General features: G+C 40.5%; 1 protein-coding gene across 7 annotated transcripts in view; it reads right to left on the bottom strand.

Annotated features, from left to right (window-relative positions):
* Positions 1 to 17,396, bottom strand: part of OSBPL3 (oxysterol binding protein like 3) — a 196,979-nt gene that overhangs the window by 50,869 nt on the left and 128,714 nt on the right. For 5 of the 7 annotated variants that reach the window (XM_044946734.2, XM_044946733.2, XM_006055273.4 and 2 more), the window contains 2 exons: positions 7,603 to 7,733; positions 4,304 to 4,411 (listed from right to left, as the gene is read on the bottom strand). In XM_044946734.2, coding sequence (XP_044802669.2) covers positions 4,304 to 4,411; positions 7,603 to 7,733 — 239 coding nt within the window. The remainder of the gene's footprint in view (positions 1 to 4,303; positions 4,412 to 7,602; positions 7,734 to 17,396) is intronic. The other 2 variants (XM_006055276.4, XM_006055277.4) reach the window with 1 other exon arrangement.

The following is a 17,396-nucleotide window of genomic DNA, read 5'->3' as shown; positions in this document are numbered from 1 at the left end:
CCAGGTCTCCCACATTGCAAGCAGATTCTTTACTGACTAAGCCACCAGGGAAGCCCAAATCAACTATAATCCAATTAAACAACAACAACAACAACTAACAGTAGAGTTAACACTGGAGGAGGCTAGGGCAGGGTACACGGGGCCTCCCTCTGCACCTCTGCACCTTCCAGTGAACCGATAAATATCACACAATAAAAAATTAATTAAAAAAATTGCGTTTGGTATTTTTTGTGAATAAGGTCTTTTTTTCTCATGTATTTGTTGAGGACTTAAATTACCTGCTCTTACCTGTTAATTATTTACGTATGAAAGTCATTACCACCTATTTAGTATTATTTAAGTCTGTCATTTTTCACTGAAAACAGTTGTTCCTAGTCTATTATTTGACTAATTTTTTCACACACACCACTTCTTTTCCTTAAAAAAAAAAAAAAATCCAAATCTCATCAACATGTCTTTGGTAATTTTTTCTGTTGCTCACACATTTAGGACATCTTCCCTACTCCAGCCATTTGATAAACATTTAAATCAATATTTTTCAGTTTGAATTTAACTGTGATTCACTAGTGATTTATTTTAGGGTGCAATGGAAAGATTTAAACTGCTTTCAAGCTGTGTCAGCCTAACTTATTGAAAAATTCATCTCTTTCCTATTGATTTTTGAGCCTTCTATCATAAATTTATTTCATTCTTTTTTTATATAAAATGGTGCTATGCCTGAAATAGTTATTCTGTCCCACTCTTACCCCATTACTGCCATATTTTCACTACTGGAGCTTTACCATGTGTTTTACTTGAGGGTTGGGCCTGTCTTTCCTCGCCACACAGCAGTATGGTGCTGCTGAGGAGACAAGTGCTTGGGACTCATAGAACTGGACTTAAATCCCAGCTCTACCCTTTACTCGCTGTGTACCCTGGAAGAACTGTGGTGTTGGAGAAGACTCTTGAGAGTCCCTCGGATTGCAAGGAGATCCAACCAGTCCATTCTAAAGGAGATCAGCCCTGGGTGTTCCTTGGAAGGAATGACGCTAAAGCTGAAACTCCAGTACTTTGGCCACATCATGCGAAGAGTTGAATCACTGGAAAAGACCCTGATGCTGGGAGGGATTGGGGGCAGGAGGAGAAGGGGACGACAGAGGATGAGATGGCTGGATGCCATCACTGACTCGATGGACGTGAGTCTGGGTGAATTCCAGGAGTTGGTGATGGACAGGGAGGCCTGGCGTGCTGCGATTCATGGGGTCACAAAGAGTCGGACACGACTGAGCAACTGAATTGAACTGACCCTGGAAGAAGTCATTTAACCTCTCTGGGCTTTAGTTCCCCTGTCTCTAAAATGAAACTAGCATCACCTATCTCATAGAGTCATGATTAAGATTTTATGAGAGAATGCATTCAAGTGCATGTGGAATATAGCAAACAGGCGGTTAAAAGAATCGTGTTTCCTCTTGTTTTACACTTTTCTTTCAAGTTCTTGCTTATTTGGTCTCTTAAATAGACTTTAGATGTAGTAGGATATTATCCCCAAAGTCACTTGGCCTTTCATTTGGAATTTAAAATAATATAAAATAACCCAAGAATTCATAACCTGGTAATAGTAAATGTTCACATTCAGAAATTTAAAATAGAAGTACTTGATAGGATATGAGAATAATTTTTGATAGGAGGGGAGATTTGAGAATCCAAGTCGATTTTAAAACACCAAAGATGAATAATTTGTGCAGTGAAAAGGTAACAGAAGGGAAGCAAAGAAAGAAAGAGGGCCTAAAAACAGAGTACTCTGGGCTGACCCCAGTGTGGGGACTGTCATTCTCATAGTGTTTGAGAAGCTATCCAAGGAAAGGACACTGGAGTCTGGCTTTCAGGCTTTGGGCAGCTACTTCTACTCACTCTCTTATTTCCTGAAGGCAACAATGTCTTTTCCTTTACTGGGAAAGTCAGCCCGAGTCACTCTGTGAAAAGCAGGATAAAACATGGACCACAGAAAGTCACTGAGAGAGAAACTAGATCAATGAGACAGCTGCACCATCAATTCAAGACTCCAGAAGGTCATTGTGGAAGGTATGACCTTGAGGATGTTATAGCTCCTCCTCAAAGGCAACGAAGAGTATTTAACCTTTGGATACAATATTTGTGAGATCAACTTAAGAACATGCATTTAAAAAGCCTTTGATTCTGGTTTCCTTTCCCAAATGCAAATAGCCCCAGGTGTATACATTGAATATAAATTAATAAAGCCATAAGTCAAGGGTCAACTTGCCATTTATCTCTTTAACAGCTTGTTAAATAAATTAATGTGATTAGGTGATAATATGCTACTAAGATCATGGCATCCGGTCCCATTGCTTCATGGCAAATAGATGGGGAAACAGTGGATACAGTGGCTGACTTTATTTTTTTGGGCTCCAAAATCACTGCAGATGGTGATTACAGCCATGAAATTAAAAGACACTTACTCCTTGGAAGGAAACTTATGACCAACCCAGATAGCATATTCAAAAGCAAAGACATTACTTTGTCCACAAAGGTCCATCTAGTCAAGGCTATGGTTTTTCCAGTAGTCATGTATGGATGTGAGAGTTGGACTATAAAGAAAGCTGAGTGCCAAAGAATTGATGCTTTTGAACTGTGGTGCTGGAGAAGACTCTTGAGAGTCCCTTGGACTGCAAGGAGATTCAACCAGTCTATCCTAAAGGAGATCAGTCCTGGGTGCTCATTGGAAGGACTGATGTTGAAGCTGAAACTCCAATACTTTGGCCACCTGATGCGAAGAGCTGACTCATTTGATGCTGGGAGAGATTGGGGGCAGGAGGAGAAGGGGATGACAGTGGATGAGATGGTTGGATGGCATCACTGACTCGATGGACATGGGTTTGGGTAGACTCCAGCAGTTGGTAATGAATAGGGAGGCCTGGCGTGCTGTGGTTCATGGGGTCACAAAGAGTTGGACACGACTGAGCGACTGAACTGAACTGAACTGATGCTGCCTGGAAACAGGTACCAAACACCAGAGTGCCATGGTGTTCGGCATCAAGCCACCTTCAGTGACAGTAGGTCACCATGACTGAGCCCTGCTTCAGCCAATCCACAGATTTATTCAGAAGAGAACCTAGCTGGTGAGCATGTTTCTTTGCCCAGGCCTGAAATGAAGGCCCCTGCAGATAACATTTCAGTGCTCTGTCCTGGCGGAGACTCAATTTAGGTCTGGGCTAAAAAGTGATTGAAAAGATCTCTTGGGGGCAGTGAAAATGTAGAGAAATTACATGGTCAATCACTGGTGTGTATCTCAGAAGATGTGTAACTCAAAAGAAGCCTGCCAGCCCTGAGGAGAGAGGGTACCACCCTCATGAGAAGGGGTTCCCATTAGGTCAGGGCATAGCCTGTGCTTCACATGCAGGTAGATGTCTGAGGTCCTTGGTCTGATTGATTCTAGCATCTTATCTGCCCATCACCCAACACAACAACATTGCAAGAAGTAAAGGTATTGTGTCAGGGTTTGTTTTCTTTGCGAACAGAAAAAGGAGGAAGACGTATTAAACATAGAAACTCCTTTAAAAAATTTACAACCCTTGTTTCTGAACTTCCTTATTTTTTATGGGCTCAGTCTAATCCACTTGTTAATGAAATATTTAGCACAGTTGAGGCAGGCATATAAGAGATGGCTAAAAACTATTTTGACTTTCACTACCCTTTTGTACTGATTTTTTTTTTCAAGTCATCCACTTGGATTTTTCTGAACTTTCTCATTTTAAGCATATTCAAAGAATATTTTGGATAAACATCCCAAGTCTTGAGAAAACATATTTTTAACATACTATAAACTGATCAAGACACTTCAATTGTAATATTTCCCCCCACCAAAGAGTACAGCTGTATTTAAAAAAACAAACAAACAAACACAGGAAATGGAGAAGGAAACAGTCATAAAGAAAGCGGAGAGAGGTTCTCAGAGGGGGAGCTAGGATTCTATCGGTAGGAGAAAGTGAGGTTTATTCAGTAGTAACAGGAGAAAATATTTGTCTCTTAGTCCCCACTCCAGTGGGACTCCCACTCACATCAAGAGAAAAGGGTGATCCTTAGGAGGATAATGGAGTAAAGAAATAGAAAGGGAAGAAACATTCTAGGGGGAAAAAGCAGTTTAGAAATGCAGTTGGCAGCGTACTTTCAAGGAGGCCTTGGGAACTGCAGCCATCATGGTGAGGGGAGCACCCCTCCCAGGGCAGCAGGGAGGCTTCAGGGAGGGAGAGACGGCATCGTGTGGGAGCAGGGCGGGGCGACATTACCGGAGGAGAACCTTACCCACCTCTGCCAGACCGTCACCCGACTTGGCAGCAGCAGGGAGGTCGAGGAGCAGAGACTCGGCATGGATTCTGCATAAGCGTTCTTTAAGATCTGTGTTTTGTGCTAGGGCCTGGAACACGTTAAAAATAGTGGGGCTCTGTTAATCAATGGATGTTTCCAAAAGCACAGCAGTAAGCCCAGTGTGGAGGAGCCCTCAGGGGAGCACCTCCTGGACTTCTTTCTTGAACGTTATCCAACAGGATACTGGTGCCTGGCAGATACAAGCTATTAAACACTGGGAATGCAGACCCTTCTCGACTCTCATTTCCAGGAATGAAAGTAAGGGTTAGTAAGGCTTTTCTTTCAATGAAGAAGGAAATCACACACAACTATAAGCCCTTATTGCTCTTGGTTTCTTGGCCCCTCCTCCTCCTCAGCTGCCTTCAGTCTCTTTGAACAGCTCCCCCTAAAGATTCCAAGCTCCTTTCTCATCTGTAATAAAAACGCCGCTCTCACCTCCATGTGACTGGCCATATTTTAATGTTTCGTCATACTGGTTGAGTGGGGTCTTAGAAAGTGTGCTGAGAAGTAAGATTTTGCAGAGGATTAATTTTACTGTTTTACAACATAGGTATTGATTGTTTTACATCCATTCTTCATGCCTAAGATAGTCTATTTAAAAAAAAAAATAAAAGAGAGAGAGCTCACTTACCCGGATGGGGGCTAAACACCAGGGCCCTGGGAAGGGGTTGTGAGCTCTTGTCAGCCCACCTGGACCTCTTTTACTTCTTCTCCTTGGGCAGGTCTGAGTTCCCCACCCATCCTCCCAACTAGGAAGGTAAAGGAAGGTGTTTTCCTTCATGCTGGTTTCCCCTGTGCTTCATAGCCAGCATCCTTCAAATGATCTGTTTTTGAAAGGGACAACTTCGACCTGACTGTCTCCTACCCACTCCCACAATCAGTTTCCCAGGTGCCTGTACACAGATCCATCCTGTCCATCTGCCTTCCTGACTTTCTTCTGAGAAGCTCAGAGCCTTTTCCCATCCATCAGGACCCATAGGGTACACCTGCTGAATACAGAAGGGTGTTCATATCTCACCCACTGCCTGGATCTCAAACAAGAATTTTGGCTTTATTTTTTAGTATCCACAGTTGGAATGGGTTATTTGGAAATTCTGAAGGATCATTTAGGAAACACTGAGTAAATGTGTCTTAAAGCACACAACTACATTTAAAAACCTCTATAGGGCACTCACTTTGGCCAATATGTTGCTGGCATCTTACACAGTGGCTAGAACAGACAGATACCAGTGGCTAGAATCTCCAGATAGCCTGAAAAATATGCTATTTTAGTAGCTTCTCTTTCCTTTGTGAGCCACAGGCAGGAAAAAAAAAAAAATCACACACAAAGGTTGTACGTTCAACACAGATTCATTCTGATAGCCCTGAGATAACTCTCAAATTTTTATTTTTAAAAAACAAGCCTTGAATCTAATCAGGAATCCAAGACAAAAAAAAGAAGTTAATGATCATTCTTTTTTATCTCAACTTTCTAATGACTGTGGCCAGGGACGCCATGGACAAGTGGGTCTCATGGCCTCTACCAGACCAGCAGATTAACAAGATGAAGCTGGACCTCACACAGGAGGAGGGCAGGGAAGAGGAAGACCACAGTGAAAGGGACGCTGGGAAGCCCATCAGAGGTACCTTCTAAATGCACTAAAAGCCAACCTACTTGGAACAATAAGAAATGCTTTCCCCCCTACCCTGGCAACCAGTAATCTGTTTATTATCTCTGTATGTTTGCTTTTCCAGAATATCATATGAATGGATCAGTACATAGTCTTTTCAGGCTGGCTTATTCCAGTGAGCAATATCCATTTATGATTCACTCATATCTTGCATGGCTTGAGAGCTCATTTATTTTTATTGATGAATAATATTCCATTGGGTGGCTGGGCCACAAAGAAATGACACAAATGAATAAAAAAGTGCTTTTTACCACTAAAAAATAAACTTAAAAAAAAAGTAAAGAACCACCCTGCTTCTCTCAAACCAAAGTAGCAGACTGTGTGTGACTGACTGTCCAGTACAATCCAAAAGGGGGTGTTTCTACCTTTCAGCTGACAACATTAAGACTCTAAACATGGAGTAAATCCATGTTATTTTCTATTTCTTTCCAAGATAACATACTGGGAATGTTCAACTGAGTGAATACACCTTTAAGTACCTTACAATGACAGTATGTACCGATGTTAATGTATTAACAATTAACATTATACCAAAAGCATCACTTTACTTCTCTCGGTAACATGATGAGTAGAAAGCATAAGTGGGTATTTTCTAGTTCTCTCATTGCTTGAGTTAGCTTCTGAAAACAAGACCCTAAAATTCATCTCCCCTACCTGACCTTACATAGAAAGTTCAGTATCACTTCAGAAGGTAATTGTGTATGTACACACTCTCTCTTTTCATAGTAAGGATTCTACATAGAAGTAAAGCATAGGAGCAAGTAAGTATGTTCTTTGAAAAGTTCTCCAGCTTTTGAAAGATTTAGAGTGAACAATCAGATACTGTCAGCTATTCAAAATAGAATACCAGGACACTGCACTTCAATGCAGCCCAGTTCTGAGGAATAAAACTGCAATCAATGGGGAAAAAAGGAGAGAGCGTGAATGACAGGCTGGCTCACTGGAAAACATTTGAGGCTTGGCAGTGATTTTTCTGTTTATTAAGCAGGCACAATGACTGCCTGACACTCCTTATGACTCATCTCTTTGTGGCCACGGCGGGGAGCAGGTGGGAGCTAAATGTCTGTACTATCAAATCAAATCACTTGCCTGTCTTTCAAAGAGATAGGCTGTAAACAGGTAAACAGGATTAACCCTAGGCTGTAGAGAAGAGTGTGAATTCAAAATTTCACTCTGCTGCCTGTATCTATCAATTTGGAAAATCAGTCAAAGCTTGTGAAATCTTAGGTATGGAAATCTGCAAACTACCAGACTTTGTAAGCATTAACAAACAAATGTCTGTAAGACAAACACATAACAAAAGCTTTACAAAAATAGAAAACTCAAGATAAATAGGAGGAAACCAAACAGAGTATCTAATGCTCAATGAAATATTTGCTACTAAGATTTGGCGTAGGCTCAGCTTTGGTGTTTAGAATAAGCAGATCTGATGAAAGGTTAGAATATAATCTGGACAATGTGTTTGGTTTTCTCATGAATTTTCAACACAACCATGGCGATGGAAAACATAAAAAGTTCATGAGCCCAGACACACTGTCAGGCTTTGCTGTGACACAGAGGTGTAACTTACGGATGACAGAGCATGCTTCAGACCAAGGACCTGGGCAGAGGGGGAGGCAGAAACATCTTGCTCCATCAGTTGCTTCAGTTTCTCTCTCTCCGTTGATATGGTATTAAAAGCTGACCTTAAAGTGAAGTAGACTATAAAGATATAATCATTATAAAAAAGAATAAAGGAAGAGGCATAATTATAAACAAGAAACACAGAATTCTTATAAGAGAATTTAGAAAACAGTCATGAATATTTCCCATTCAGGAAATGTACCCTATTGTGGCTTTAAAAAATACATCTGAAATGTACAACGCCAAAAGTGAACCCTAATGTAAACCATGGGCTTTTGGTGATAATGATGTTTCAGTGTAGGTTTACTGATGCTCAAGAAATGGACCGCTCTGGTGGGATGTTGATAGTGGACAAGGTTGTGTATGTGTGTGTGCGGGAGTGGGTATGGGAACACCAAACTGCTTGCTCAGTTTGCTGTGAACCTAAAACTACTCTAGAAAATAAGATCTATTAAAATTTTGAAAATTACACACATTTGTCAATTCCAAAGTCCCTATCCACAGAAATTCCGTTATGACCTGTTACCAATATATTTTGACAGTTGAAAGGACTATACGTTTCAATTATCAACATTTAGTTTTGTTTGTATTCCTAATGACTGGAAATGTCTGCAAACACAACTTATTGGGATGTCAGAAGGAAAATGGTAACAAGGCAGAGGAGAAACTAGACAGCACTTTAATTTGTTGTCCAAAAGTAATCACTAGTGAGAATCAGATAGATTTTGTGTACCTTGGGACTTTGTGTGATACCCTGAAAAAGACACAGTGTTAATTTTGTTGAACACCAGCCAAGGATAGGCCATCTGAATCTGATCATGATGAAACATCAGACAACCCTAGAATGAGGACCATTCTATTTTTTAAAATTAGCCTGTATTCTTCAAAAGTGTCATTTCATCAAAGAAAAGAAAAACTCAGGAACTGTTCCCAATTAAAGAAGACTAAAGAGGTGTGATAGTTAAATGCAATCTATGACTACAGACTAGATTCTGTACTGAAGGGGAAAGGTATATTGCTATAATTGACATTTGAATATGAAAGGCAGAATAGGTAAAAGTACTATTTCGATGCTAAATTTCCTGAGTTTCATAACTAAACTGTGGTTAAGGGACAGAATATCCTTATTCTTAGGAAATATACATGATAGTATAAATGCATTAAAAAAAAAGATGATGTATGGATCCTATTTTCACATGGATCAAAAAAATAAACAAATGCACACATATCTGCATGTGTATGTATGTGTGTGTATGTTTGTGTTTGTGTGTGTGTGTGTGTGCGTGTGTGTAGAGAGATAAATGTGGCACAATATTAAAAATGGAGAACTTGGGTAAAGATACCTGAGTTTTTTAATTATTCTTGCACCTTGCCTGTAAGTTTGAAATTATTTCCCAAAAGGTGTTAACTACCCTTTTCCTTATTAGTCTTTTCACCTGCCTGACCCAGAATTCCCTGCCTCTCAACCTGGCATTCAGCACTTGGTTCACTTGAGTGAGCATTTAGGTCCAGTGAGAGCTCAGTGTTATTCGGCACTCAGATGCCTGAACTAAAGTTTTTAAAACTGTTCTCAGGTACAGTAAAAAATACACCAAGTTTTGATCAAATAATGTACAAGTTCAGTTCAGTTTAGTTGCTAAGTTGTGTCCAACTCTTTGCGACGCCATGAATCACAGCATGCCAGGCCTCCCTGTCCATCACCAACTCTCAGAGTTAACTCAAACTCATGTCCATCGAGTCGGTAATGCCATCCAGCCATCTCATCCTCTGTCATCCCTTTCTCCTCCTGCCCCCAATCCCTTCCAGCATCAGGGTCTTTTCCAGGGAGTCAACTCTTTGCATGAGGTGGCCAAAGTATTGTAGTTTCAGCTTCAGCATCAGTCCTTCCAATGAACACCTAGGACTGATCTCCAAGTTACCTCCAAGGAATAACGCAACTGTCATCTGAATTATTGATCATGGAAATCACATTTGAATATTATCTTTCCAATCTCCTTTATTCTATATTGTTTTAGAAAGGCAGGAAGAGGGAAGAGGCTGATACATACTTCTTCTCTAATGGCCTGGCATACTACTAAATTCCCCGGGGGCTGCATTTTTAGAGGCACTGCTACTTAGGAGTGGCCAATTCAGTATCACAGAAATTAAACATGCATGACTGACTTGCTCCCTTCACTCCACAGCCATGCAGACAACTGAACCTCTCTCAGTAGGCCATCCCTGAACTTATCTGAGGTTGTGGTGTTTACCAAGACTCAGAGCTTCGCCACAAAATCACAGGACAAATAAGCAATTTATTTAAATGCAAACACATTATTAATATATGATGCTTCTGGTGACCAAAGATGGGGTCAATAGGTACCGATTTTTCTAACAGTGTCTATGGAACAAGTTTAGCTCTTTGATTTAAACAATTGCATTGAGCAAAATAACGGCCAGCACAATAGAGCCAGCAATAGTGTGGGCTCCAGCAGCACCACTGGGTTCTTCCCAGATCCAACACTTACTCACTGTAAGACTTCAGACGAGGATACGCTGCACCTGGACCCCAGTTTCCTCCCTTGTAAACAGGGACAATAATTGCACTTACTTCGTAAGATCATTATGGGGATTAAGTAAGCTAAAGCACTTAACCTAAAGCATCACATATAATACATAATAAATGATACTGAAATAATAATAGTGATGGTAATAAAAGAAACATACAGGGATGAAAGTGATGATAACTGCAGTCTTTTGAAATACGGGCAGCAGTTTTTAGATATCTGAGTCTCTTGCTGGGACATCATTTATAAATAAATGCACACAGGGTATGTAAGTTCTATGAATGAGAGGCTAACTAGAGTCTGTTGAGCATTAGGAGTAGGGGAAGCTCTTAGCTGGTGAGCAACCAGCCCAGCAGCTAACTCACAAACTGCACTTTAGGTTCTATTAGATGGGCATCCCATCCCTGGCAACCCCACAGGATCCCCACGACCATCTGAGTGGGTCCATGGGGAAACATCTCTTCACTGTTATTTCTTGGTTAGTTTCCTTAGTTTATTATTATAATTCTTTTCATAAAACATTATATTGGTTTCGGTATACAACATAATGATTCAATATTTGTATACATTTCTAAATGATCAACAGAATAAGTCTAGTTAATATCTGTCACTTTACATAAGTACAAAAATTTTTTTTCACCATCATGTTTATTGCATAGATGTGGCACCCAGCTGGTTGCCACTTTAACAAATCAATTCCTCTGGCTTTCAGGTGGCCGGCATAAAACAAGGTATTCAACCAAGCTAAAGATTAGGGCTTCCCTGATGGCTCAGATGGTAAAGAATCTGCCTGCAATGCAGGAGACCCAGGTTGAATCCCTGGGTTGGGAAGATCCCCAGGAGAAGGGAATGGCTACCCACTCCAGTATTCTTGCCTGCAGAATCCCATGGACAGATGAGCCTGGCGGGCTACACTCCATGGGGTTGCAGAATCGGACATGATCAAGCAACTTTCACTTACAGAAGATTACTATTAAAATTTTTTAATCAGAATATACACGTCAGCTCAAAATGTACAGCTGACAAGACTGTTGAGGGCATAAGACAAGCAGAAAATAACTCACACAGTCACTATACTTAAAGTCTTAAGTGCTTTCTAAACCACCTGAAAAGGGAGCTCAGGGGACCAAATCAGGCACTAAATTTCTTAAATGACTGTTTAGACCCACTCAGAGGACAATAAAATAGTCCTTTACAGCAGTCTAATGATCCAGCACACACAGAGCAATGGTTAGAGGCTGATCATGGGAGACCATATTTACATTAACTACTAAAGACACAGGATCCCAGAGGTCAGAAATATTTTCTGTGGCAGAAGTGTTAATTTCTAACAGGATACTATAGACAAATAAAAAGTTAAAAAAATAGAAAGATCTAATGAGTGGATCACAACCATGGGTATCTGATCATAAACAAAGCCATATAGAAAGTTTTAGATGCTCAGAGCTACAAAGAATTACTAAGGCCCCCTGCTGCATAGAACGACCAGCTCCTTTCACCTCTAAACCTTCTTGCCAAATAGCCTTTGGGCTCACGCTTGGAGCACCTGCTGTCCCCTAAAGCCATCCACTTTTGTTCTTAGACTCTTCCTGTGTTAAGAAAGTCCATCCTTTTTCTAAGTCCTACCTACAGTAGGACTCCTTCTTTTTCTCTCTTTTTAATGAAAACTACATTTTGGTGAATTCTTCTTTGTTCTTCTTTTGGCTGCATCATCTAGCATGTGGGAGATGTTAACATCTAAAATATCTAAGATGATCTCATCTGTAATCTTGTTTCTCTTAATTCTCAAACTACACAGGACATCCATAGTTTTAAAACACTTCCGAGTCCATCTTCTACACAAACAGTTCTTTCATTTAGTTATCTTAGGTAATTTGATTACTTATTTACTGATAAACTGTAGTTGCTTGGCAGATTTTTATGCTAAATTCTAAATTATGCTTGATAAGTGACCTGGTTTCATGCATATTTTTTAGCTTTTAATCTTTGAAAATGATATCATTATGACATATTTGGCTTTTATTCAATGCTTCCATAAGCTCAAAACAGTTAACAAATGACCTCTCAATGAAAACTCAACCTAGGAAAAGAATCCAGGAACAAAATAACAGCAAATAATCTAACAGAGTTTAATTTTGTTCTACTTTTAGCCTTTATATTTGTAAATGAAGATGTCTCTCATTGCAAATACCTTTCACAGGTTGCAAGAGATGTATTTTAAAAACTTCATTTTTTTTTCCTTTCCAAGGCAGAATCTGATTACCTACTTGTGTTTGGAGCACCCTGACCCCAGTCCTATACTAATTCATGCTTTCCCATCCTAAATCTGCTCACCATTTCTGCTTCTGCTACTAGTAGAACAATTTTTCCATAAAATCTCATCGTAACAATAAGCAATAGTAAGAATAATTTCCATTCAGTGAAAAACAATTATTCACAGAAGACAATTATAGAATTTTTGAGAGCCCAAAGAGTCAGGACGACTATTTCAGGACATTTAACAGATGAGGCAACTGAGATTCAGAGAAATTAATCAGTGAGGTGAAAGTCCCACAGCTAGTCAGGAACAGAGGTGGCTTAGTCTAATGCAAGTTTTCTGACTTAGCTGGTATAGAGGGTTAGCTCCAAAGAGGCTTACTATTTGCATTGTTTGCTGATGTGTTTCTCAGGAAGTTTAGCTCCAGACTGACAATAGCTGATAGCAGTTTGGGGAGGAGGAAGAATTTCGATAATAACATTGAAAATCTTTAAATCATTAAGTTAAACAAAGCTAACAGATTTCCCTGCTGCAGGACTTCTCAGGGTCTTTAATATTTACTGTTTCTGGTGTAAATGCACAGCAGATTATAGTCAGCAATGTTTTGCAAACATTCTAAACCATGGAACTTTGTTTTTTAAAGTGTTTTTATGGGCCATGTGTTCCATGAACTACATTTTGGTATATGTAAAATTCCAAGGACAGAAAAGCCTGGTGGGCTACAGTCCATGGAATCACAAAGAGTCAGACACAACTGAGTGCGCACGCACACACACATACACACACACAAGCTAATATTTGTAAGGCAAATTATTTACACTTTTAGATTTTAGTACATGTTGTTCTCTGGTTGGTTTGTGTGTGTGTGTGAACACAGACACAAAGCCAGACACATGAACCAATGACACACCATAAAATTAAACTTATAGTCTACAATATACTACAAACACTTTTTAGGATGGGTGTATATTGATTTTCTACCACCTGATCCAACTTCTATAAAACAGGGAGAATTCAGATGCATTTAACACATTGAAGAAAAAGTAGGTAATACAGACTATTTACAACACCAGTGGAATTCTTGCCTTGAGTTCAGCTGTTTTGAAATCACAGTCAATAGATTAGTGATACAGTTAAAAAAGTACAATAAAAATTGTCAGTAACAAAACAAGGCTTACAAAGGAAGAAAGGTCAAGATGCTTCAAAAGTATGAATGGAAGTGAGAAAGCAAGCAAGGTCACAGGACACAGAGGGAACCTGAGAACTGTCTTCATTTTGTGAGGTCTCTGAGTTACAACCTGTATAAATGCAACTCCCTGAGATCTTCCAGTCTGGGCAGGAACACTAAAACCACAGGAATGAAACCATACTTGCTGGGCTGCTTGTAGAATTTGCTATCTGCAAGCCTGTGGGGCTCAGGCTAAAGTTGAATAGGTGCTCCTGGGCCTTTTCTCAGAGCACAAATCCTGCAGCCAGCTGGTTTTCACAAAACTCGAAAGACAGAGCAGCTGGCTGATGCCCATGACCTTGCATGAGGTCGGGCCCACGGGCTGGAGGATGGGACCAGTGTATCCAGTCAGTATAGCAACTGCTGCCCTGTTGAGGAAGCAGCTTCTTCAAGGCAGGTAAAATTAAGCTAGTTCTCTCCTGCAGGGAGACATTATCTTCTCATTTTTAAAAGGACAGCTCATATTAGTAAAAAGTAATGGCATTGTGTATACAAATTCCCTCCCACACAACCTAAAATGAAACAATCTGATTACAAGGGGTCCAGAGAACACACAGTAGGGTGAAGATCTTTAAAGGGATTGGGGCAGGTAATTCTTCCCATTTTATAGATAAATCATACAACTGCACCACGAAACATGGACAAAGTTCTAATGGTCGCTTGGACAAGAGTCTGAGGTGGGAATTTGTAAAGAGCATGAAATGGTTTCCTCATAACCAACACATTTTGGACTTAGAAGGTAAGGAAAGAGGGAAAGGAATCAGTGATATAAAGGAAGGAAAATCGGGGTGGTAAGAGGAAAAAGGAAATGTCTTCTCTTATTTCAAGCACTGTCCTCCCATTTAACAATTTTTAACTCATTTTCTCCTTTAAAAAATGATAATATATGAAAAAAAATTTTTAAAGCAGAAAGAAGATAATACAAAGAATGCTCAAACTACTGCACAATTGCACTCATCAGAAGGCAATGGCACCCCACTCCAGTACTCTTGCCTGGAAAATCCCATGGACGGAGGGGCCTGGTGGGCTGCAGTCCATGGGGTCGTTAGGAGTCGGACACGATTGAGCGATTTCACTTTATTTTTTCACTTTCACGCATTGGAGAAGGAAATGGCAACCCACTCTAGTGTTCTTGCCTGGAGAATCCCAGGGACGGGGGAGCCTGGTGGGCTGCCGTCTATGAGGTCGCACAGAGTCGGACACGACTGAAGTGACTTAGCAGCAGCAGCAGCACACGCTAGTAAAGTAATGCTCAAAATTCTCCAAGTCAGGCTTCAGCAATACGTGAACTGTGAACTTCTAGATGTTCAAGCTGGTTTTAGAAAAGGCAGAGGAATGAGGGATCAAATTGCCAACATCTGCTGGACCATCGAAAAAGCAAGAGAGTTCCAGAAAAACATCTATTTCTGCTTTACAGACTAAGCCAAAGACTCTGACTATGTGGATCACAATAAACTGTGGAAAATTCTGAAAGAGATGGGAATACCAGACCACCTGACCTGCCTCTTGAGAAACCTATATGCAGGTCAGGAAGCAACAGTTAGAAGTGGACATGGAACAACAGACTGGTTCCAAATAGGAAAAGGAGTACGTCAAGGCTATATACTGTCACCCTGCTTATTTAACTTCTATGCAGAGTACATCATGAGAAACGCTGAGCTGGAAGAAGCACAAGCTGCAATCAAGATTGCCGGGAGAAATGACAATAACCTCAGATATGCAGATGACAGCACCCTTATGGCAGAAAGTGAAGAGGAACTCAAAAGCCTCTTGATGAAAGTGAAAGAGGAGAGTGAAAAAGTTGGCTTAAAACTCAACATTCAGAAAATGAAGATCATGGCATCTGGTCCCATCACTTCATGGCAAGTAGATGGGGAAACAGTGGAAACAGTGTCAGACTTCATTTTGGGGGGCTCTAAAATCACTGCAGATGGTGATTGCAGCCATGAAATTAAAAGAAGCTTACTCCTTGGAAGGAAAATTATGACCAACCGAGATAGCATATTGAAAAGCAAAGATATTACTTTGCCAACAAAGGTCCGTCTAGTCAAGGCTATGGTTTTTCCTGTGGTCATGTATGGATGTGAGAGCTGGACTGTGAAGAAAGCTGAGCACCGAGGAATTGATGCTTTTGAACTGTGGTGTTGGAGAAGACTCTTGAGAGTCCCTTGGACTGCAAGGAGATCCAACCAGTCCATTCTAAAGGAGATCAGTTCTGGGTGTCCTTTGGAAGGACTGACGCTAAAGCTGAAACTCCAATACTTTGGCCACCTGATGTGAAGAGTTGATTCATTGGAAAAGACTCTGATGCTGGGAGGGATTGGGGGCAGGAGGAGAAGGGGATGACAGAGGATGAGATGGCCACCTGACCTGCCTCTTGAGAAACCTATATGCAGGTCAGGAAGCAACAGTTAGAACTGGACATGGAACATCACCAACTCAATGGATGTGAGTTTGAGTGAACTCTGGGAGTTGGTGATGGACAGGGAGGCTTGGCGTGCTGCAATTCATGGGGTCACAAAGAGTTGGACACGACTGAGCGACTGAACTGAACTGAGTTTCCATCACTAAAACACTGGTATATATCCTTCCAGATTTTGTAATATGCCTATATATATCAGATTAATATATTTTCCCCAAAAAACAGGATCATGCCTTGTATTTTTTGCTACTGCAGTCCATGGGGTCACAAAGAGTCGGATACAACTGAGTGACTGAACTGAACTGTGTGTATCTTCAAATACCTATAAAAATAACCCTGGCTAACTCTATCTGTGAGGGCAGTGAGACAGCAGGTGAGAAGCACAGACTCTGGGGTCAGGCAAGTTAGGGTTCAAGTCTGTTTGGCTACTTTGTCCCCTGGAACCCTCACAAAGTTCTTTGGCTTCTCTAAGTCTCAGATTTCTTATCTGTGCAGTGATAAGAGGTTACAGTCATACCTACTCCGTGGTATGAATTCAAGAAACATTGCATGTTAATTTCTTATTAGCAAACACCTGGCAAGACACTATGTGTTCGATATAAGGTAGATGGTATTATTATTATTGTAGCTGTTAAGTATTCTATTATATGATTACACTGCAGTTTAAAAATCTAATCTCTTTACTGTCAGGCATTTAGGTTATTTCTAATTTAAAAAAAAAAAACACTTTCTATTCTGAAATTTCACAGGAAGTTGCAACAACAGTACAGAGAAGCCCTGGGTGCCCTACCTCCAGTTTCCCACAGTGGTAACATCTTACATAACGTTGGCGCTACATCTAAGCCACGAAATGGACGTTGGTATAACCTGCACCTCTGATTCTGATTTCACAAGTTTGACAGGCTTTCGCTTGTGAATATGCGTATAAGTATCAGTCAGTGCAATTTTATCGTATGTGTAGATTCATGGACTCACCACCAAAATCAGGATAGAGAGTTTTCCATCGCCACCAAGATTCCTCTTACTACCAGCCTTCATAATCACACTTTCCCTCTTTTTCTCTTCCTTGTTCCTGACTCCTGTAACCACCAGTCACTTTTCCATTTCTAAACATGGATCACTTCAAAAGTGTTAATAAGTGTAAGCACACACTAGGACACCTTTTGAGATTGGCTATTTTAGGTCAGCATGTTGTGCTTGAGAACACGTCCACAGTGGCCTGTATCCACAGTTGATTCCTTTTTATTGCTGAGTAGTGAGGAATAGTGTTCTGTTGTATGGATATATC

This window comes from Bubalus bubalis, chromosome 8, assembly GCF_019923935.1.
Source record: "Bubalus bubalis isolate 160015118507 breed Murrah chromosome 8, NDDB_SH_1, whole genome shotgun sequence".
Taxonomy (NCBI): domain Eukaryota; kingdom Metazoa; phylum Chordata; class Mammalia; order Artiodactyla; family Bovidae; genus Bubalus; species Bubalus bubalis.
The sequence above is the reverse complement of the archived record's forward strand: the minus strand, read 5'-3'. Positions and strand labels throughout refer to the sequence as shown.